The following is a 23,737-nucleotide window of genomic DNA, read 5'->3' as shown; positions in this document are numbered from 1 at the left end:
TGAAAATGAGTTATAGAAAACAAAGAGGAAAACCAGTACATAAACGTGTCCTCAGAGCCGCCGCCATCTTTCTGATTACCACACACAGACGAGCAGCGGTTGTGACTCCATCAAAATGGCCGCTGCATGTGTAGCTCTACAGAAAGTGACGCCCTCTCTCGGTAAGTTCAGTCACCAGCTCAGTGACAGCCAATCACTTAATTTCCCAGGATGCAGCGCGGCTGAGGCCTAGCTAAGAGTGCCTCCTCCTGACTGGAGTTGTATCCGGTTGCTTAGCAACGGGATAAAATTCATCTTTAGGCTGTCGTGAGGACAGAGCTGCTGCTCCGTGAGTGCGGCCCGGGGCTGCGGGGACGGATCCTGCTCCCAGGAGGGGAGAGCGGCGGCCGCCATTACTGCTGCTATTAACCCTTTGAAGTCGTCCCTTCAGTGGGCAGTCTTTGCTCTGGTTTGATTCTCACGGCTGCCGGGGGTTTTATCCTTCTGATTCCTCCTCGATATAAGGTTTTTGTTTAATCTAGTGTAGAGGTTCATGGTCTTTGCCAAGGGGGCGTGGCATCAGCTGCTGAGAATAATTGCAGGACGACAAGAAAAAATTAGCCGAAAAGGAAAAACCGTTTGCCATTTTTTCCCCGCCACCTTTGCTGTGCGCGGCATGTGCCATGTCGGCGTCTCCGGCCCTGTGAGAACATCTCGCCATTGTTAGACATGTGCGGACACTGACGGCGTCGTTCTGTTAACATTTGTGTATATTGCGGTTTATGGCACCGATCACGGCCGACGACCCTGGCTGCCATGGCAACCCATCGGCTCCGCGGCGTCACCTGCGGTTCTTGTGAGACTCGCCATCGTGATCGCGGTCATGAGCTGCTCTTATGAGACATTCTGCCACTTTCTTATTTTGCGGAGGTCTTGGTAAATTATTATGTGAAAAAACAAATACTTCTCACAGCTGAGGGTTTGTTACAGTTGTGTCTGTTCAGGTTCACTGAGGATTGTGCAGATTGTAACAAACTGGCAGCACAGGCCGCTAGATCATAAAGTATCGGGCTGACAGCAAGCAGAGACCCTGACAATGGTGGGGACACTTGGTTGTCTGCGATGGCCGTCGTGCCGGGATAATCTGTGCCGTCTTCTCTCACGCAGGAGATGAGTGCCGAGCAGAGTGTGGACCCCCGGATCCTGGAGCTGGCGGCTAAGCTGACGGAGAGCAGCACCGGCTCCGACCCGATCCTGCTGCTGAACCTGAGAGGTGAGCCATGAGCGCCGGGCCCGCCATTACTGACGCCTTCTCTTCTCAGCTGCTTCATAGTGTCTCTGTCTCCAGATATACTGAGTGCGGCGTCTGGACGTGAAGAGCTGCGGAAACTCAAGGAGGATTCCTATAGTTACGGCCTGGTCCAGTATTGTGTTCTGGTTCTGAAGCAGGATTACAGCCGGGTCGATGGCGGCTGGACAACGGCCGCTGCTCTGGCGGAGGTCCTGAGGTAATGGAGACTGAAGTGCATGAGCGCTCCGCTGTCTCCTAGAAGGACCGCAGGCTTCTGCAGATGATTTACTAGGATATCTTCTAGGATCAGCTCTTCTTCTCCTCAGTCGGGCCCTTCTTCTCCTCCTCAGTCGGGCCCTTCTTCTCCTCCTCAGTCGGGCCCTTCTTCTCCTCCTCAGTCGGGCCCTTCTTCTCCTCCTCAGTCGGGCCCTTCTTCTCCTCCTCAGTCGGGCCCTTCTTCTCCTCCTCAGTCGGGCCCTTCTTCTCCTCCTCAGTCGGGCCCTTCTTCTCCTCCTCAGTCGGGCCCTTCTTCTCCTCCTCAGTCGGGCCCTTCTTCTCCTCCTCAGTCGGGCCCTTCTTCTCCTCCTCAGTCGGGCCCTTCTTCTCCTCCTCAGTCGGGCCCTTCTTCTCCTCCTCAGTCGGGCCCTTCTTCTCCTCCTCAGTCGGGCCCTTCTTCTCCTCCTCAGTCGGGCCCTTCTTCTCCTCCTCAGTCGGGCCCTTCTTCTCCTCCTCAGTCGGGCCCTTCTTCTTCTCCTCCTCAGTCGGGCCCTTCTTCTTCTCCTCCTCAGTCGGGCCCTTCTTCTTCTCCTCCTCAGTCGGGCCCTTCTTCTTCTCCTCCTCAGTCGGGCCCTTCTTCCCCTCCTCAGTCGGGCCCTTCTTCCCCTCCTCAGTCGGGCCCTTCTTCCCCTCCTCAGTCGGGCCCTTCTTCCCCTCCTCAGTCGGGCCCTTCTTCCCCTCCTCAGTCGGGCCCCTCTTCTCCTCCTCAGTCGGGCCCCTCTTCTCCTCCTCAGTCGGGCCCCTCTTCTCCTCCTCAGTCGGGCCCCTCTTCTCCTCCTCAGTCGGGCCCCTCTTCTCCTCCTCAGTCGGGCCCCTCTTCTCCTCCTCAGTCGGGCCCCTCTTCTCCTCCTCAGTCGGGCCCCTCTTCTCCTCCTCAGTCGGGCCCCTCTTCTCCTCCTCAGTCGGGCCCCTCTTCTCCTCCTCAGTCGGGCCCCTCTTCTCCTCCTCAGTCGGGCCCTTCTTCTCCTCCTCAGTCGGGCCCTTCTTCTCCTCCTCAGTCGGGCCCTTCTTCTCCTCCTCAGTCGGGCCCTTCTTCTCCTCCTCAGTCGGGCCCTTCTTCTCCTCCTCAGTCGGGCCCTTCTTCTCCTCCTCAGTCGGGCCCTTCTTCTTCTCCTCCTCAGTCGGGCCCTTCTTCTTCTCCTCCTCAGTCGGGCCCTTCTTCTTCTCCTCCTCAGTCGGGCCCTTCTTCTTCTCCTCCTCAGTCGGGCCCTTCTTCTTCTCCTCCTCAGTCGGGCCCTTCTTCTTCTCCTCCTCAGTCGGGCCCTTCTTCTTCTCCTCCTCAGTCGGGCCCTTCTTCTTCTCCTCCTCAGTCGGGCCCTTCTTCTTCTCCTCCTCAGTCGGGCCCTTCTTCTTCTCCTCCTCAGTCGGGCCCTTCTTCCCCTCCTCAGTCGGGCCCTTCTTCCCCTCCTCAGTCGGGCCCTTCTTCCCCTCCTCAGTCGGGCCCCTCTTCTCCTCCTCAGTCGGGCCCCTCTTCTCCTCCTCAGTCGGGCCCCTCTTCTCCTCCTCAGTCGGGCCCCTCTTCTCCTCCTCAGTCGGGCCCCTCTTCTCCTCCTCAGTCGGGCCCCTCTTCTCCTCCTCAGTCGGGCCCCTCTTCTCCTCCTCAGTCGGGCCCCTCTTCTCCTCCTCAGTCGGGCCCCTCTTCTCCTCCTCAGTCGGGCCCCTCTTCTCCTCCTCAGTCGGGCCCCTCTTCTCCTCCTCAGTCGGGCCCCTCTTCTCCTCCTCAGTCGGGCCCCTCTTCTCCTCCTCAGTCGGGCCCCTCTTCTCCTCCTCAGTCGGGCCCTTCTTCTCCTCCTCAGTCGGGCCCTTCTTCTCCTCCTCAGTCGGGCCCTTCTTCTCCTCCTCAGTCGGGCCCTTCTTCTCCTCCTCAGTCGGGCCCTTCTTCTCCTCCTCAGTCGGGCCCTTCTTCTCCTCCTCAGTCGGGCCCTTCTTCTCCTCCTCAGTCGGGCCCTTCTTCTCCTCCTCAGTCGGGCCCCTCTTCTCCTCCACAGTCGGGCCCCTCTTGTCTCCTTCGATCCCTTGTTGCATCTGGATCAGATCAATCGATGTGGGTAATTGCCTCTTCTGTACGGTCGTGTAATTAACCCTTTCCTTCATCTTTTAGTAAGTGCTGTGGTGGTTTGGATCCTAAGATTGATGCTGATGACTTTTACTCGAAGTTGCTGCCGTCTGCCGCCCTGAACATGTTAGTGCTTGGAAGACGGATCCAAGCGAGACTTGTGCGCTGTGTCAAGGTAGATCTGACCGTCCCCAGACAGCGCTGGGTGAAGGCTCGTTTAGGGCATCACATGCTGCCCATCGCTATTTAGTGCAGCCCTTAGGCTATGTGCGCACGTTGCGGATTGGCCGCTGCGGATTCGCAGCAGTTTTCCCTGAGTTTACAGTACCATGTAAACCTATGGAAAACAAAATCCGCAGTGCACATGCTGCGTAAAAAAAAAACGTGCGGAAACATAGCCTTGTTTATTCCGCAGCATGTCAGTTCTTTGTGCGGATTCCGCAGCGGTTTACCCCTGCTCCATAATAGGAATCCGCAGGAGGAATCCGCACAAAAAACGCAAAAACAAAACGCGGTAATTCCACAGGTAATCCGCAGTGCAGTTTACCTGCAGATTTACGAAAGTCAGTCCCGAAAAATCCGCACCACTTTCCGCAACGTGTGCACGTGGCCTGAATCTTCTGGACAGGCTTGTAGGTGTGCGGGGTGGGGGGGAATACTGGCATTTAGCTTCTGTGTCAGGGAGGTGTGCAGTGGCCTGTAAGGCTGAGCGAGTACTAACAGTCCACTCTGTGGGTACGTGGAGGGGATGGGGTCCGCAGACCCTAGGTTAGCAGTAGATGAGGTTCAGTGCTGTCATCTGTGTGCAGCTTCCTCCCTCCTTAATTTGAGGTTGTCCAATTCTTCCCTGGGTCACATGCAGGGTCTCCTCCTCTGTAAAGTGCCAAATGGGTGAGGTGGGGGTGACCCAAATTATTGTGATAGCTAGAATTCGGTGAAAGCCGATGTGAGAGTAATAACCCTTTTAGGTGCCTTTGACTGACACTGTGGCCCTCAGACCAAAGAAAGGTTGTTCACACCAGATTTTCGGAAAGAAATGACTGACCCTCGATGAAGAGACTAATTCATGTTGTGCATCTGTAGGAGGCGGTTTGTACATTGCACCCATAGATCGCGCTGTCTGGACATGTACACCGTGTACTGTGCGCTCGGGATACGTGACGTCATGTAATTTGTCTTTCCCTGGAAGGAGGAAGAGAGCGGGGAGCTGCTACGGGGCTTCCGGCTGGTGATGGAATCCCTGTGTTGGTTGTTCAGTGGGCACGTGCAGTTGGCGGAGCTCGGTAAGTGGCACATGGCAGTTGGTGGAGCTCGTTAAGTGTCACTTGGCCGGTTTCAGAAGGCTGGTGCCAAATCCTTGATTTACGTCAGGTGCCTGTAGAGATGTAGATACCGCCTGTTACTGCTTCCACTGGTTTGCATGATTTTCTATATTGCCATTTATCAGACCTGTGCTCGTACACGCAGCGTCCTTGTCATCTTCCCCTCTGGTGATAACTGAATCCCTTGCATTTATCCACAGTTTTCAGACAGGAGCATTTCTTGCAGCTTCTGATGACGGATGATGTGGAGAGCGGCACAGCTGTCATGTCTGTCCTGCAGGCCATCCTTCGTGCCAACAGGTAAAGCAACTAATTCTGCGCAAGGTTAGAAATCCAAGGAAAACGCTTAATTATATCAACCTGGTGACTGTGGAGATCCGATATGAGCATGGGGAACACAGAAGGCCTGACCGTGGACGCGAGACTGACATTGGACGAGGGACTGACATTGGACGAGGGACTGACATTGGACGAGGGACTGACATTGGACGAGGGACTGACATTGGACGAGGGACTGACATTGGACGAGGGACTGACATTGGACGAGGGACTGACATTGGACGAGGGACTGACATTGGACGAGGGACTGACATTGGACGAGGGACTGACAGTGGACGAGGGACTGACATTGGACGAGGGACTGACATTGGACGAGGGACTGACATTGGACGAGGGACTGACAGTGGACGAGGGACTGACATTGGACGAGGGACTGACATTGGACGAGGGACTGACATTGGACGAGGGACTGACATTGGACGAGGGACTGACATTGGACGAGGGACTGACATTGGACGAGGGACTGACATTGGACGAGGGACTGACATTGGACGAGGGACTGACATTGGACGAGGGACTGACATTGGACGAGGGACTGACCGTGGACGCAAGTCTGACCGTGGACGAGGGACTGACCGTGGACGAGGGACTGACCGTGGACGAGGGACTGACCGTGGACGAGGGACTGACCGTGGACGAGGGACTGACCGTGGACGAGGGACTGACAGTGGACGAGGGACTGACAGTGGACGAGGGACTGACAGTGGACGAGGGACTGACATTGGACGAGGGACTGACATTGGACGAGGGACTGACATTGGACGAGGGACTGACATTGGACGAGGGACTGACATTGGACGAGGGACTGACCGTGGACGCAAGTCTGACCGTGGACGAGGGACTGACCGTGGACGAGGGACTGACCGTGGACGAGGGACTGACCGTGGACGAGGGACTGACCGTGGACGAGGGACTGACCGTGGACGAGGGACTGACCGTGGACGAGGGACTGACAGTGGACGAGGGACTGACAGTGGACGAGGGACTGACAATGGACGAGGGACTGACAATGGACGAGGGACTGACAATGGATGAGGGACTGACCGTGGATGAGGGATTGACCGTGGACGCGAGACTGACCGTGGACGAGGGACAGACATGTTAATGCCCTTGTACACATTGGACTGCTGAACCAGCCGGCGGTCTAATGAGGGGGAGGGGCACTGACCCTCTGATCATAGGGAGTGATGTTCATTCTGCTTGGCCACTTTCGGCTGCTGATTGCATTGTTATCCCAGAGATGAACGGCCTGTTGACATGTTTCTCATAGAGAACACAGAAATGCTCGACCCGCAAACACTCCTGTGAATAGGAGAGATGACGTATTGATGATAGTTGAATGACCAAAGCAACATTCAGCTGACGGCGTCCGATGTGTATGTCCAGTGTTGTTTTTTCTTCACAGCCACATGCCTTATCAGGATCAGCTCTACCAACAAAATGATATCTGCAGTGCACCACAGCCAAGGTGTAGGGCCACAGCCAAGGTGTAGGGCCACAGCCAAGGTGTAGGGCCACAGCCAAGGTGTAGGGCCACACAGAGCATCACAGCTTTCTGTGAAGCAGCAGACCAGTTCCCATGCTGTTCACTGCTGAAAGTGCTTATAATGGGCACATAAGCATCAGACCTGGACCATGGAGTGATGGAAGAAGGCCGTCTGGTCTGATGAATCCCGTGGGGTTTTAGTTTTTTCTCCTCACGTGGGCGCCGGGTGCGTCACTTACCAGAGAAGTAAAAAGCTCCAGGAGGCACTTTTGGAAATCTGGCAGAGGCAGTGTGACGGGGCGAAGTTCTGGTGTCATCATGTGGATGTGACACATAGCACTAACCTAAAACATTGTCCATTGCCCCCTCGCCCATGGCAGCAAGACTCCCCAGATCTCCATCCGATTGATCGTCTGTGGGATCCGTGGAGGCTGCTTGAGCACAAGACCTGCTCCTGCCGCACGACTCCTGCAGAGGACTGGGAAGTCCAGGGCTCGCCAGGGTGGATGAACAATATTCTTCCGGTGGCTTCACTATATAAATAAATAATAATAATATCCCTTCGTTTAGATGGGGAGGGAGATGATTGGGCAGATCCCGGTGACAAGGTTGGCATCTGAAGAGTTGGGCAGCGTTCCCTCTGGAGGACGGCCCTGGTCTGGGATTAGCTATGAGTTGTGTGTAGCCTATACGTGACGATGGCCGTCTCTCCTAGGACCTGACGGGGCTTCCTCTGTCTCTTGTCATTGGCAGCTCCTTCCTCCGTCAGATTCCAGAGGAGACGCTGCACCCGATCCTGGATGAACTGGTTTATAAACTTTCTGCCACCTCCAATCCCGTCACTGGCAGTTCTGCAACTCGGGCGCTGCTTCAGATGGTGGAGTCCAGTCCTCCTATTGCGCAGATGGTGTGCACACGATATAAAGGTGGGATACGGAGACTACAGGGGCCGTACAGGCCACATTACCAGGATGTACAATACAGTGCCACCCTTGTCTGCAGGATGTATCTGGTATTGCAACCCTGCATGAGCCACCCTTCAGGTCGAACTGAGCTGCAGTACCACACATAACTTGTAGTCAGGAGTGGCGCTGTCATGGCCAGAATGGTCCTACATTTCTCTAATCCTGCACAGTCCTATTAATATAAGCTGCACGTGGGCAGAAGACGTATGTTACATATATAAGCTGCGTTATTGCTTTCCTCTGGCGCTACAGTGTTTCTGCCTTGAGGACGCTTCTCCGGATGCAGCAGTGCACCAGTGTAAATTATGTATGGATTGCAGGAGAGCACACCGCTCAGCAGTCCGGTGGAAGGAGGCCTCTTAGTCCACGCAGGCTCCGTATATTCTCATTATCTGCTGCCCGGACGCCCCCTATATACAGCGCTCTGCGTACAGGATTCATTACCACCCATGGACTGCGGAAAAAAGGAGCGCTCAGATCATCCTCTGTCAGATGTGGCGTCATGTTGGAAGTAGGACAATCCCCCATTACTTTGTGTTTTCTTACCAGCGATACCGCATCTGTGGTAATGCAAGAGGCGCCGCAAGCGGTGCGGGAAAAGTTATGTATGTACACAGTGACTGCACCAGCAGAATAGTGAGTGCAGCTCTGGGGTATAATACAGGATGTAACTCAGGATCAGTAATGTAATGTATGTACACAGTGACTGCACCAGCAGAATAGTGAGTGCAGCTCTGGAGTATAATACAGGATGTAACTCAGGATCAGTAATGTATGTACACAGTGACTGCACTAGCAGAATAGTGAGTGCAGCTCTGGGGTATAATACAGGAGATAACTCAGGATCAGTAATGTAATGTATGTACACAGTGACTGCACCAGCAGAATAGTGAGTGCAGATCTGGGGTATAATGCAGGATGTAACTCAGGATCAGTAATGTAATGTATGTACACAGTGAGTGCACCAGCAGAATAGTGGGTGCAGCTCTGGAGTATAATACAGGACGTAACTCAGGATCAGTAATGTAATGTATGTACACAGTGACTGCACCAGCAGAATACTGAGTGCAGCTCTGGAGTAAAATACAGGAGGTAACTCAGGATCAGTAATGTAATGTATGTACACAGTGACTGCACCAGCAGAATAGTGAGTGCAGCTCTGGGGTATAATACAGGATGTAACTCAGGATCAGTAATGTAATGTATGTACACGGTGGCTGCACCAGCAGAATAGTGAGTGCAGCTCTGGGGTATAATACGGGATGTAACTCAGGATCAGTAATGTAATGTATGTACACAGTGACTGCACCAGCAGAATAGTGAGTGCAGCTCTGGGTATAATACCATTAGTATACATACCTGATGTGCTTTCCCTGATAGTTGCTTCTCCTCCATTTCCATAAAGATACTGTGCATCACCTGTGTGTGACCAGCGCCCCATACAAGCCTGTATTACGCACTAATATACCCAGCAGTCGCCCCTCCATGGATTGTAGGCTGTGAGTGGTTGTCTCATCGGTATTTTGCACCTGCGTTGCCGCCATCTTTACCACATGGCTCCACTGCTCCCTGATAGTGCATTTGTTTGGAGGTCTTGGCAGGTGAAGATCGCTGCCTTTTTTTCTGCTGTTTTTGAATTTTTGAAGCATTTTTAAGTCCTCTTTTTGTGAGCTATTTAAAATGAATAGCGACAGCATGACATTCATTCTGTCGCTATTTATTTTTTATATATATGATATTATAAAAGCTATGTTTTTTAGAAGATCCTTGAAGCTGGACTTTCCTGCATTTGATGCATATTCCTGCTGTACTGCTGGTTCCCCGGCTTTGGATTCCTCAGTGTACCGACTTGTTTTGGACTGTTCTCTTGCTTTGTAAGAGTGAATTATTGTAATACTTCTCTACATTACAAAAATGTGCTACTTGGACGTTCACCTTAAGGCCGGGTCACACTGGCGTTTTAAACAGCCGAGTGCAATGCGATAAGAAAATCGCATTGCACTCGGACCAATGTTCAGCTATGGGGCAGCTCCCAGCAGCCGTTTTCCTCGGTCCGAGACAATCGCAGCATATAAGCCTATGGGTGCGAGTGATGTGCGTTATAAGCGGACCCCAGCAATGGAGGAGATTCATTTCTCCGCCTCCTCCGCAGCTGTGCTCCGATCCTCCCTGTGTGAGAGAATCGGAGCCCAGACGCATGACACTCGGCTCCTGCTCTGCTGCGAGCAGGAGCCCAGTGTCATTAGCATATCGCATCGGATGCATTATGCCAGTGTGACGCCGGCCTAAGAAGAGAATGATGCGCTCGTCGGCTGCCGCGTTCTCCTGCTCTTAACCCCTTAATCCCATATGACGTACTATCCCGTCAAGGTGACCTGGGACTTAATTCCCAGGGACGGGATAGAACATCATAGCGATCAGCTGCGCTCATGGGGGGAGCGCGGCTGGGTGTCAGCTGACTATCACAGCTGACATCCGGCACTATGTGCCAGGAGCGGTCACGGACATGATCGCAGCGTTCCGGGGGCATAGGGAAGCATTGCGCAGGGTAGGGGCTCCCTGCATGCTTCCCTGAGACCCTCAGTACAAGGTGACGTGCTCACCTTGTACCGAGCGTCTCCTCCCTGCAGGCCCCGGATCCAAAATGGCCGCGGGGCTGCAGGGAGATGGTTTACCAAGCGCCTGCTCAGAGCAAGCGCTGGTAAGGCTACTTTCACATTTCTGTCTTTTGTCCTCCGTCGCAATCTGTCGTTATGGGCAAAAAACGTATCCTGCAAATGTGCTTGCAGGATGCGTTTTTTGCCCATAGACTTGTATTAGCGACGGATGGGCACACGTCGCATCCGTCGTGCGACAGATCCGTCGTGTTTTGGCAGACGCGACTCACAAAAAACGTTCAATGTAACTTTTTTTTGTGCGACATGTCCGCCATTTCCGACCGCGCATGCGCGCCCGGAACTCCACCCCCTCATCACAATGGGCAGCGGATGCGTTATAAAACTGCATCCGCTGCCCACGTTGTGCTAAATTTAGCACAACGTCCGTCGGTACGTCAGGCCGACGGTTTGCGATGGCCCCCTACCGACGGAAGTGTGAAAGTAGCCTTAGCCTGCAGCAGTGCACGTCAGATCGCTAATCTGACACAGTGCACTGCAAAGTGTCAGATCAGCGATCTTACACTATAACATGATGCCCCCCCGGGGCAATGTTATAAAGTAATAAAAAAAATATTTAGATGTAAAAAAAAAAAAAAATCCTAAATAAAGAAAAAAATGTATATATTGTTCCCATAAATACATTCCTTTATCTAAATAAAAAAAATTACTAAAAGTACACGGCATCGCCGCGTCAACAACCCAACCTATAAAACTGTCCCACTAGTTAACCCTTTCAGTGAACACCGTAAAAAAAACAAAAAAAACACAAGGCAAAAAACAACGCTTTATTATCATACTGCCGAACAAAAAGTGGAATAACACGCGATCAAAAAGACAGATATAAATAACCATGGTACCGCTGAAAACGTCATCTTGTCCCGCAAAAAACGAGCCACCATACAGCATCATCAGCGAAAAAATAAAAAAGTTATAGTCCTCAGAATAAAGCGATGCAAAAATAATTCTTTCTATAAAAGTTTTTATCGTATAAAAGCGCCAAAACATAAAAAAAAGATATAAATGAGATATCGCTGTAATCGTACTGACCCGAAGACTAAAACTGCTTTATCCATTTTACCAAACGCGGAACGGTATAAATGCCCCCACCCCAAAGAAATTCATGAATAGCTGGTTTTTGGTCATACTGCCTCACAAAAATCAGAATAAAAAGCGATTAAAAAATGTCACGTGCCCGAAAATGTTACCAATAAAAACGTCAACTCGTCCCGCAAAAAAACAAGACCTCACATGACTCTGTGGACCAAAATATGGAAAAATTATAGCTCTCAAAATGTGGTAACGCAAAAAAATATTTTTTGCAATAAAAAGCGTCTTTTAGTGTGTGACAGCTGCCAATCATAAAAATCCGCTAAATAACCCGTTATAAAAGTAAATCAAACCCCCTTCATCACCCCCTTAGTTAGGGAAAAATTAAAAAAATGTATTTATTTTCATTTTCCCATTAGGGTTGGGGCTAGGGTTAGTGTTGGGGCTAGGGTTAGGGTTATGGTTAGGGTTGGGGCTAGGGTTAGGATTACATTTACGGTTGGGATTAGGGTTAGGGGTGTGTCAGGGTTAGGGGTGTGGTTGGGATTAGGGGTCTGTTTGGAATAGGGTTTCAGTTAGAATTGTGGGGTTTCCACTGTTTAGGCACATCAGGGGCTCTCCAAACACGACATGGCGTCCGATCTCAATTCCAGCCAATTCTGCGTTGAAAAAGTAAAACGGCGCTCCTTCGCTTCCAAGCTCTCCTGTGCGCCCAAACGGGTTTACCCCCACATATGGGGTATCAGCGTACTCGGGACAAATTGGACAACAACTTCTGGGGTCCAATTTCTCTTGTTACCTTTGGGAAAATAAAAATTTGGGGGGCTAAAAAACATTTTTGTTGGAAAAAAATGATTTTTTATTTTCACGGCTCTGCGTTATAAACTGTAGTGAAACACTTGGGGGTTCAAAGTTCTCTCAACACATCTAGATGAGTTCCTTGGGGGGTCTAGTTTCCAATATGGGGTGACTTGTGGGGGGTTTCTACTGTTTAGGTACATCAGGGGCTCTGCAAATGCAATGTGACGCCTGCAGACCAATCCATCTAAGTCTGCATTCCAAATGGCGCTCCTTCCCTTGCGAGCTCTGCCATGCGCCCAAACGGTGGTTCCCCCCCACATATGGGGTATCAGCGTACTCAGGACAAATTGGACAACAACTTTTGGGGACCAACTTCTCCTGTTACCCTTGAGAAAATACAAAACTGGGTGTTAAAGATAATTTTTGTGGAAAAAAATGATTTTTTATTTTCACGTCTCTGCGTTATAAACTAGTGAAACACTTGGGGGTTCAAAGCTCTCACAACACATCTAGATAAGTTCCTTAGGGGGTCTACTTTCCAAAATGGTGTCACTTGTGGGGGTTTCAATGTTTAGGCACATCAGTGGCTCTGCAAACGCAACATGGCGTCCCATCTCAATTCCAGCCAATTTTGCATTGAAAAGTCAAACGGCGCTCCTTCGCTTCCGAGCTCTGCCATGCGCCCAAACAGTGGTTTACCCCCACATATGGGGTATCGGCGTACTCAGGAGAAAATGGACCCCAAAAGTTGTTGTACAATTTGTCCTGTTACCCTTGGTAAAATAAAACAAATTGAAGAAAAATTAAATGTTCATTTTTTTTTAAACATTCCAAAAATTCCTGTGAAACACCTGAAGGGTTAATAATCTTCTTGAATGTGGTTTTGAGCACCTTGAGGGGTGCAGTTTTTAGAATGGTGTCACACTTGGGTATTTTCTATCATATAGACCCCTCAAAATGACTTCAAATGAGATGTGGTCCCTAAAAAAAAAGGTGTTGTAAAAATGAGAAATTGCTGGTCAACTTTTAACCCTTATAACTCCCTAACAAAAAAAAATGTTGTTTCCAAAATTGTGCTGATGTGAAGTAGACATGTGGGAAATGTTGCTTATTTCTATTTTGTGTGACGTATCTCTGTGATTTAAGGGCATAAAAATGCAAAGTTGGAAAATTGCGAAATTTTCAAAATTTGCCAAATTTCCATTTTTTTTTTCACAAAATAAACGCAGGTTATATCAAATAAATGTTACCACTATCATGAAGTACAATATGTCACGAGAAAACAGTGTCAGAATCACCGGGATCCGTTGAAGCGTTCCAGAGTTATAGCCTCATAAAGGGACAGTGGTCAGAATTGTAAAAATTGGCCCGGTCATTAACGTGCAAACCACCCTCGGGGCTTAAGGGGTTAATGACGTATGACGGGTCTTATTCCTCGCGCACATTAATTATGTATTTACACGCAGGTCTCAGATCTCTTTTGAGCAAGCGATGGACTGGGAAGGGCTTTGGCCGGGAGCTCAGCCGCCTCTTGGACATTCTGTATTCCAGCTCTTACCAGCAGGAGGAGCTGCAGGTACAGTGGTCATGTTACCGTGGATGTCACCCTTAAATGTTGAATGGGGGGAAACCTGTGAAAATCCACATCAGGCTATGTTCACATGTTGCTTTGCTTTTTTTTTTTTCTACAGCCAACAACTTGATCTCTTGGCCGTTAGAAAGCTGCAGACAAAAAGCAGTGTGTTTTTTTTCGTTACAGAATTGAAAACCTGCTGCTTTGTTTTTTTTTAAACTGCAGCATGTCACTTCTTTCAGCATTTTTGCAGTGTTTTTTCGCCCGTAGATAGCAATGTTTTTGCACATACTCAACGCTATTAGTTTTTACAGTGTTTTTAGTGAAGAAAAGAAACTCATTTGTTGTCATGATTCTCCCACGTTCAAACCATGACCACTTTGTGTCCTCCCATGAGCAGGGATGTTAGCATTACTACAGTTGAATTGGTGATATGTGTGAAAGTAAACTAAGCCCAACAATTGTGGAAAAAGTAAACCGTGCCCGACCTACTCAATGCCCTGCCAATGTGTTAGCTAATCCATGCTGCTTGTTGTTTTTACATGAACTTTTTTGTCCAGAATAGTCACTATTTTTTTTTTTATAGACAAAACTTTTTCCGATGCATAATTTGGTGATATTGCCCTTTTTTTCCCAAATGTTTCACATACGTCTTGCATTGGCGGCCTAACACCTTGTATTGTCCATACTTGTATGGTGGAAGCAAAGCTGAACTTTGGGATCCTGAAAAGAAGCAAAAAAAAAAAAAATAAGCCAGCAAAACCTGATTTTTGACTGCAACTTTTTTTTTTACGGAGATCAGGTTTTGGCTGCAGAAAAAAAAACAACGAATGTGAAAATCATAGTCTCATCATAAACGAACGGGGCTGCACCCGCCGTACTGAGAAATCGCACTTACCGCTCCCTGACAACGTAGTATAATATTTTGGAGCATGTCAGGATCTTAACCCGCTCCACACAGTGCAGATCCCGGCTGTATTACACAGCTTGCAGCATCACTACTGTTAACCTCTGAAATGCCGCTGCCAATCAAGGATAGCGGAATTTAATTGCCACATTTGGGTGCCCGTCGAGCCCACACACCCTTGCAATGCAAACCTGCTGAAGACCACAGGCCGGCGTCATTAGAGACCATGACTTTATTAAAGGGAACCTATCACCTCGTTTTTTCGGTATGAGATAAAAATACTGTTAAATAGGGCCTGAGCTCTGCATTACAATAGTGTAGTTTGTGGACCCCGATTCCCCACCTATGCTGCCGAAATACGTTACCAAATAAGTCGTTTTCGCCTGTCAATCAGGCTGGTCAGGTCGGATGGGCGTGGTGTCTTCCCCCAGATCTTGCGTAGTTTTCCGTTGGTGGCGTAGTGGTGTGCGCATGCCCAAGGTCCCGAATCCTGCACAGGGGTGTGAAAATAGCAGCGATGTCCGTTATTCCATTGGTGGTCGGTGGGCGCGGCCATCTTCCTTTGGCCGCGCGTGCGCAGAAGCGGCGCTCTGCTGGCCGCGGCTTCAGGAAAATGGCCGCCGCGATATCCATCTGCGCACGCGCGGCATCCCGCGGCCATTTTCCTGAAGCCGCGGCCAGCAGAGCGCCGCGGCCAGCAGAGCGCCGCTTCTGCGCATGCGCGGCCAAAGGAAGATGGCCGCGCCCACCGACCACCAATGGAATAACGGACATCGCTGCTATTTTCACACCCCTGTGCAGGATTCGGGACCTTGGACATGCGCACACCACTACGCCACCAACGGAAAACTACGCAATATCTGGGGGAAGACACCACGCCCATCCGACCTGACCAGCCTGATTGACAGGCGAAAATGACTTCTTTGGTAACGTATTTCGGCAGCATAGGTGGGGAATCGGGGTCCACAAACTACACTATTGTAATGCACAGCTCAGGCCCTATTTAACAGTATTTTTATCTCATGCCGAAAAAACGGGGTGATAGGTTCCCTTTAAATAGAGCACTACAGTGGAACAAGTGTTCAGACATTCGCAGGTTCAAGTTCCCTAAGGGGACGAATGCAAAGTAAAATGTTTATAAAAGAAAAAAAAAAGCGATTCCACTTCCACTCCACTTTACACAGTTACAAATAAAAAAAATAAAAAAGTTTGATCTACCAAAATATAACATTTTACAGCGTTAACCAATCTGGCTAAAGGGGGAAATGTCAGCATTGTGGATGGTTTTTTTTGTTTTTTTTTTATCACCATTTCAGTCACTGGGAATTTTGCCTGTCTCTTTACCTGAAAAAAAATAAATACACCTACGGTATATAGTTAATTTCATAGATAAAACACCAAAATATTAGAACAATATTTTCTTAGAGCAAAATATCAGCTTTATTCACGGAAAGGTATTTAAAAATGTTTAAAAAGGTAAATCAGCACAGATAGATAAAGGCGGATGATCCTGGACGCCAACATAAGCCACAACATATTGTATAAGGCAGCACATCGATCAAATGTGTAACAGAAAGTGACAGCAAAGTTAACGTCCATATTATAACAGCAAAATAATTATAAATAAACACATATAGTCAGCAAGTGCATTTAGAAAGGTAAGTATCCATAGACGAAGCATTTCATTGGCAGACGCGCGTCGGGGTGGTGGGTGCCTGGATAACCTCTTACCTGCAGGTTATATTACTTAGCTTCACTATATGGTCAGAGACATATCAGCTATTTATTATATGCTGCCGTATAGAATATGTTGTGGCTTACGTTGGCGTCCAGGATCACCCGCCTTTGTCTATCTGTGCTGCTTTACCTTTTGAAATAAAGCTGATCTTTTATTCTAACAAAATATTGTTCTAATATTTTGGTGTTCTTTCTCATCTGGCAAAATTGATGTTGCCTTTGAAACCTGCACCTTGTCTCACTGAAATGAACACCGTCTTGCAGCTATAAAAAAACCACACCATTTTTCTGCGTCCCTAAGTGGTTAACCCTCGTATGAGTTTTCAGTTCCTGAATTTCTTTGTGTCCGCAGAGACTGCACCGCGCTGCGCGCACCGTCCAGGCCGTGTGGAGGGGATTCCAGACACGGAGGAGGATACGGAAGCTGCCCGCAGCCGTGACGTCCTTACAGCGGAGCTTTAGGTACTTGGATGTGCTGCCACTCTATTCGGATTCCATAAATGTCTGGAATTAAATTTAAAAAAGATAAAATTCCAAGTTGTCTGAAATAGCAAGGCTTCTTCTTCCTAAATGTAGAGCCAAACGTGACCAAGAGATGAAGCAGCTGCAGAGACAGAAGGAAGAAGAGGTTCTGAGGGAGCGGCTGAAGCTGCAGAGACTCCGAGCCATGAGGGAGTTCAGAGAGAAGCAGCTGACGCTGCTGGAAGTCGTCCGTGCAGGTAACCGTGGGTTCGGAGGAAGGATCGGGCATGTAAGGCCTCGTCACAGCTCAGGGTTTTCCATCAGTGTTTTATGCCAAAGCCAGGAGAGGAACCTGCAGAGAAAAGCCATCATTGAAAGATGTGATTCCGATACTCTCCTGGTTTTGGCGTAGAAATACTGCTGAAATACTGACATGTGAATAGAGGTGGCAGGGGAGGGTTACTTGTTCATTTAGAATAGTCATATAAGTGTTGTATGGGGGCAGATCAGACCCCGAAAAACAACGTTATTATATATGTAGATCAGCGTCAGCTAAACACAGCCAGGAAACATGTTCTGCTGCTTCTGTTCATCTTTATGCACAAAAAGCAAAGTTCGAACAAATATTCCTCACCTCTATTGTCTCCAGGACAAATGGACAAACACATCCAGGAAACCCAGACGACGTCTGCGCTAATAATCCAGAAACACTGGCGGGGCTGCAGAGACCGAAGACGAGTCCTGCTGCAGAGACAAACGCTGAAACGGTACAAGGCTGCGGTCACCATCCAGAGGGCGGTGCGTCTGCAACAGGCCAAACTCTGTGAAATGCTGCCGTGTCCTAGGGTCATGACAAAATGTGATAGTTCTGGGGGTTTGTTTTTCTTAATTCCACAGGCACTAAGATTTTTAAAGAAACGTACAAGGATCCGGGAATCGTTATCACCTTGGAAGAAACCCCAAGATCTCTCAGACGAGGAACGAAAGAGGCTTCAGCAGAAAGTGGACGCTCGCCTCCAGCTGCACCCGGTCAGACTTGTCTATACCACTGTTGTGATGGGATAAACTGTCACGCTTCGGCCAGGGTCACACCGGCAGATATTCTCATCCTAGAGGATCGGGATGATAAAGCTGATCACACGCAGATCAAACTTTATCATTGTCTGATCCAATTCTCTTGAATGAGGAGAAGATGGAGAGAAAAAAAATCTCCATTCTATCAGTCTGTGCAAATTGGATTCCACTCAGATGTCATCCGAGTGCAGTCTGATGTTTTCCATAGACTCATTGACTTGTGTGGCTAAGTTTGATACGAGAGGGAAAAAAATATATATTATAGACCGTGTCTGTCTGAGGAAAGAATGAGGCATGTCCTCAGCCCCATAGAACAACGTTGGGCTAGGTACTTTCTGATGTTTTGTTGGATCATGCTTGGACTGATAATATGGTTGTCTGCACGAGCCCTTAGACATGGGAGACAGGTCCTATCATAACTGCATTCCTGTAATTACTGCTCTTATAGAGAGACAAACCTCTATACAGCATCTGGGGGTATTATAGTCCGGATCACCAACGTGTGACTCGTGCAAAACCATCCAAGCGGGAACTGACCGTGGCTTTATCAACCCAAGCGTCACAGCCTCTGAGATATACAGGGGCTTCTCACTAAATTAGAATATCATCAAAAAGTACATTTATTTCAGTTCTTCAATACAAAAAGTGAATCTCCTATATTCTATAGAGTCATTACACACAGAGTGATCTATTTCACGTGTTTATTTCTGTTAATGTTGATGATTATGGCTTTCAGCCAATGAAAACCCAAAAGTCATTATCTCAGTAAATTAGAATATTTAACATTACACACCTGTAAAGGCTCCTAAGTGTTTATAAAGGTCCCTTAGTCTGTTCCAGTAGCTCCACAATCATGGGGAAGACTGCTGACCTGACACATGTCCAGAAGGCGTCACTGACACACTCCACAAGGAGGGGAAGCCACAAAAGGTCATTGGTAAAGAAGCCGGCTGTTCACACAGTGCTGTATCCAAGTATATTAATGGAAAGTGGAGTGGAAGGAAAAAGTGTAGTAGAAAAAGCTGCACAAGCAACCGGGATAACCGCAGCCTGGAAAGGATTGTTAAGAAAAGGCCATTCAGTAATGTGGGGAGATTCACAAGGAGTGGACTGCTGCTGGAGTCATTGCTTCACCACACACAGACGTCTCCAGGACATGGGCTACAAGTGTCACATTCCGTGTGTCAGCCACTCATGACCAATAGACAACGCCAGAAGCGTCTTATCTGGGCCAAGGAGAAAAGAACCGGACTGTTGTCAGTGGTCCAAGGTGTTGTGTTCAGATGAAAGTAAATTTTGCATTTCATTTGGAAATCTAGGTCCCAGAGTCTGGAGGAAGAGTGGAGAGGCCACAATCCAAGCTGCTGGAGGTCTGGTGTGAAGTGTCCACAATCAGTGATGGTTTGGGGAGCCATGTCATCTGCTGGTGTAGGTCCACTGTGTTTTATGAAGACCAAAGTCAGCGCAGCCGTCTACCAGGACATTGTAGAGCACTTCATGCTTCCCTCTGCCGACAAGCTTCTTGGAGATGGAAATGTCATTCTCCAGCAGGACTTGTCCCCTGTCCACCCTGCCAAAAGTACCAATACCTGGTGTAAAAACAACAGTATCACTGGGCTTGATTGGCAGCAAACTCTCCTGATCTTAACCCCATAGAGAATCTGTGTATTGTCAGGAGGAAGATGAGACACCAGACCCAACAATGCAGACGAGCTTATAATATTTGATAAGAGTTTTACTTTTTGTATTGAAGAACTGAAATAAATTAACTTTCTGATGATATAAAAATAAAAATTATATTATTATTATTATTATTATAGCGCCATTTATTCCATGGCGCTTTACATGGGAGGAGGGGTATACATAATAAAAACAAGTACAATAATCTTAAACAATACAAGTCACGACTGGTCCAGGAGGAGAGAGGACCCTGCCCGCGAGGGCTCACAATCTACAAGGGATGGGTGAGAATACAGTAGGTGAGGATAGAGCTGGTCATGCAGCGGTTTGGTTGTTCGGTGGTCACTGCAGGTTGTAGGCTTGTCGGAAGAGGTGGGTCTTCAGGTTCTTTTTGAAGGTTTCGATGGTGGGCGAGAGTCTGATGTGTTGTGGTAGAGGGTTCCAGAGTAGGGGGGATACATGAGAGAAATCTTGTATACGATTGTGGGAAGAGGAGATAAGAGGGGAGTAGAGAAGGAGATCTTGTGAGGATCAGAGGTTGCGTGTAGGTAAGTACCGGGAGACAAGGTCACAGATGTATGGAGGAGACAGGTTATGGATGGCTTTGTATGTCATGGTTAGGGTTTTGTACTGGAGTCTCTGGGTAATGGGGAGCCAGTGAAAGGATTGACAGAGGGGAGAGGCCGGGGAATAGCGGGGGGACAGGTGGATTAGTCGGGCAGCAGAGTTTAGAATAGATTGGAGGGGTGCGAGAGTGTTCGAGGGGAGGCCACAGAGCAGGAGGTTACAGTAGTCGAGGCGGGAGATGATGAGGGCAATATTCTAATTTTGGGAGAAGCACCTGTACATGGAGCTGTCCCATGCGGATCAAGAGACCTGCGACCAGTCCGTGTACGGCCATCAATGCTCAGACCTCTTATCACAGACGTCTGCATGAACCCGAAGAGATGCAAGTGCTGCATCCATGGGGTCAGTGTGACAATGATGGTGTCATCCCTCTTAGGCCCAGCAGATGTCACTAGCGGAGAGCCAGGAGCTGCACGGGAAGGTGCAGGACAGACTTGGCCAATTCCTGCTGTCCAGAAAGCAGCAACAGCGACAGGAGCAACGCAGGGAGGCGCTGCTCGCTCAGATCAACACCGACCTTAGCATGCTCATGGGTATGGCCTGTGCTTTGTAGTCTCCACCGACAAGTCTCAGGGTTCCTGCACTCCTTCTCACTGTGCGCTGCATATTCCTTTGTTTTGTAGGTGCCCCGAGTCTGAGAGATGCGACTGAGAAGGACGTCAACTTCTTCAGCAGCCGATCCGTCCCAGTCGCCCTTAAAGCCAAGCAAAGCCACAGCACAATGCTGAAACGCAGCCGCTGGCCTTGGTGGAAGCGGCTGAGTGATGAGTTTGTAGGGGAAGATGAAGGTTTTCTGGGAGACATCGCTGACCTGGAGCATGGCATCATCTTCATGGCTGGAAGCAAACAGCCGTAATCTACCCAGACCCTGCACCGACCTGCACCGGGGTCGCCTTCCTCCAAATCCCGTTACTGGTTCTTACATGGTTCAATGCATTTTGTCATCCAAGATGTTCACCACAAATTAAGGCACAAATAGTCTGCACCCCCATACCATGCAAAAGTGATGCCCACCAAGCAGGAGCGCCACGGCCGTCACCTGCCAATCTGGGGCCACGGCCGTCACCGGCTTGTCTGTGGCCACATCTGTCACCTGCCAATCTGGGGCCACGGCCGTCACCTGCCAATCTGGGGCCACGGCCGTCACCTGCCAATCTGGGGCCACGGCCGTCACCTGCCAATCTGGGGCCACGGCCGTCACCTGCCAATCCGGGGCAATGGCCGTCACCGGCTTGTCTGTGGCCACAACCGTCACCAGCTGATATGTGGCCACGGCCGTCACCTGCCAATCTGGGGCCACGGCCGTCACCTGCCAATCTGGGGCCACGGCCGTCACCGGCTTGTCTGTGTTCACGGCCGTCACCGGCTCATCTGTGGCCACAACCGTCACCAGCTGATATGTGGCCACGGCCGTCACCGGCTCATCTGGGGCCACAACCGTCACCAGCTGATATGTGGCCACGGCCGTCACCGGCTCATCTGTGGCCACAACCGTCACCGGCTCATCTGTGGCCACAGCCGTCACTGGCTCATCTGTGGCCACAACCGTCACCAGCTGATATGTGGCCACGGCCGTCACCGGCTCATCTGGGGCCACAACCGTCACCAGCTGATATGTGGCCACGGCCGTCACCGGCTCATCTGTGGCCACAACCGTCACCGGCTCATCTGGGGCCACAACCGTCACCAGCTGATATGTGGCCACGGCCGTCACCGGCTCATCTGTGGCCACAACCGTCACCGGCTCATCTGTGGCCACGGCCGTCACTGGCTCATCTGTGGCCACAACCGTCACCAGCTGATATGTGGCCACGGCCGTCACCGGCTCATCTGGGGCCACAACCGTCACCAGCTGATATGTGGCCACGGCCGTCACCGGCTCATCTGTGGCCACAACCGTCACCAGCTGATATGTGGCCACGGCCGTCACCGGCTCATCTGTGGCCACAACCGTCACCAGCTGATATGTGGCCACGGCCGTCACCGGCTCATCTGTGGCCACAACCGTCACCAGCTGATATGTGGCCACGGCCGTCACCGGCTCATCTGTGGCCACAACCGTCACCAGCTGATATGGGGCCACGGCCGTCACCGGCTCATCTGTGGCCACAACCGTCACCAGCTGATATGTGACCACGGCCGTCACCGGCTCATCTGGGGCCACAACCGTCACCAGCTGATATGTGGCCACGGCCGTCACCGGCTTGTCTGTGTCCATGGCCGTCACCGGCTCATCTGTGGCCACGGCCGTCACCGGCTCATCTGGGGCCAAGGGATTTCTGTATGTTGTAATTTCCTGTTCGTAGTTTTCTAATTATTTGTTTTCCCACTAATATTAAACCGTCTGCTCTTGCGCAACCTCCACCTCCACATGGAGTCGGCTCCAGTTATTGCCGAGCCGCAGCGTTCGTCTTCGCTTAATAAATGGCGACCTGATCTCCAAAGTAGGGTGAAGGCAGGTGGTGCGACGAAATACTGGGGGCCTGCGGAAGGCAAAGTGGGGTCCATAAGTGACCGTGGGATTCACGACCTACTGACATATTGCAGTATATTGCCGTACATAGTGCCGTATATTGTAGTGCCCGTACATTGCAGTGCTGTATATTGTAGTGCCCGTACATTGCAGAGCCGTATATTGCAGTGCCCGTACATTGCAGAGCCGTATATTGCAGTGCCCATACATTGCAGAGCCGTATATTGCAGTGCTCGTACATTGCAGAGCCGTATATTGCAGTGCTCGTACATTGCAGTGCCATATATTGTAGTGCCTGTACATTGCAGAGCCGTATATTGTAGTGCCCGTACATTGCAGTGCTGTATATTGTAGTACCCGTACATTGCAGTGCCATATATTGTAGTGCCTGTACATTGCAGTGCCGTATATTGTAGTGCCTGTACATTGCAGTGCCGTATATTGTAGTGCCTGTACATTGCAGTGCCGTATATTGTAGTGCCTGTACATTGCAGTGCCGTATATTGTAGTGCCTGTACATTGCAGTGCCGTATATTGTAGTGCCCGTACATTGTAGTGCCCGTACATTGCAGTGCCGTATATTGTAGTGCCCGTACATTGTAGTGCCCGTACATTGCAGTGCCGTATATTGTAGTGCCTGTACATTGCAGTGCCGTATATTGTAGTGCCTGTACATTGCAGTGCTGTATATTGCAGTGCCGTATATTGTAGTGCCGTATATTGTAGTGCCTGTACATTGCAGTGCCGTACATTGTAGTGCCCGTACATTGTAGTGCCCGTACATTGTAGTGCCCGTACATTGTAGTGCCCGTACATTGCAGTGCCGTATATTGTAGTGCCTGTACATTGCAGTGCCGTATATTGTAGTGCCTGTACATTGCAGTGCTGTATATTGCAGTGCCGTATATTGTAGTGCCTGTACATTGCAGTGCTGTATATTGCAGTGCCGTATATTGTAGTGCCCGTACATTGCAGTGCTGTATAT

The 23,737-nt window shown here is 49.9% G+C and overlaps 1 protein-coding gene across 2 annotated transcripts; it reads left to right on the top strand.

Moving 5' to 3' along the window:
• Window positions 1-190: 190 nt before the first annotated feature.
• On the top strand, window positions 191-22,649 carry IQCB1 (IQ motif containing B1). 2 transcript variants are annotated; one of them, XM_077273298.1, is made up of 15 exons: window positions 191-328; window positions 1,147-1,252; window positions 1,328-1,487; window positions 3,648-3,777; window positions 4,792-4,885; window positions 5,125-5,224; window positions 7,503-7,675; window positions 13,686-13,795; window positions 16,789-16,898; window positions 17,013-17,155; window positions 17,548-17,696; window positions 17,796-17,927; window positions 20,656-20,812; window positions 20,903-21,401; window positions 22,240-22,649. In XM_077273298.1, exons 2-14 carry the CDS (start codon window positions 1,150-1,152, stop codon window positions 21,133-21,135), a joined length of 1,794 nt encoding a protein of 597 aa, XP_077129413.1. In that variant the 5' UTR covers window positions 191-328; window positions 1,147-1,149; the 3' UTR covers window positions 21,136-21,401; window positions 22,240-22,649. The 2 variants fall into 2 exon arrangements, with proteins under 2 accessions (XP_077129413.1, XP_077129414.1); XM_077273299.1 differs by having other exon boundaries at window positions 309-504.
• Window positions 22,650-23,737: the final 1,088 nt, after the last annotated feature.

The sequence above is a fragment of the Ranitomeya variabilis genome, chromosome 7, assembly GCF_051348905.1.
Source record: "Ranitomeya variabilis isolate aRanVar5 chromosome 7, aRanVar5.hap1, whole genome shotgun sequence".
NCBI lineage: Eukaryota > Metazoa > Chordata > Amphibia > Anura > Dendrobatidae > Ranitomeya > Ranitomeya variabilis.
This window is presented reverse-complemented; position numbering and strand designations above follow the sequence as displayed.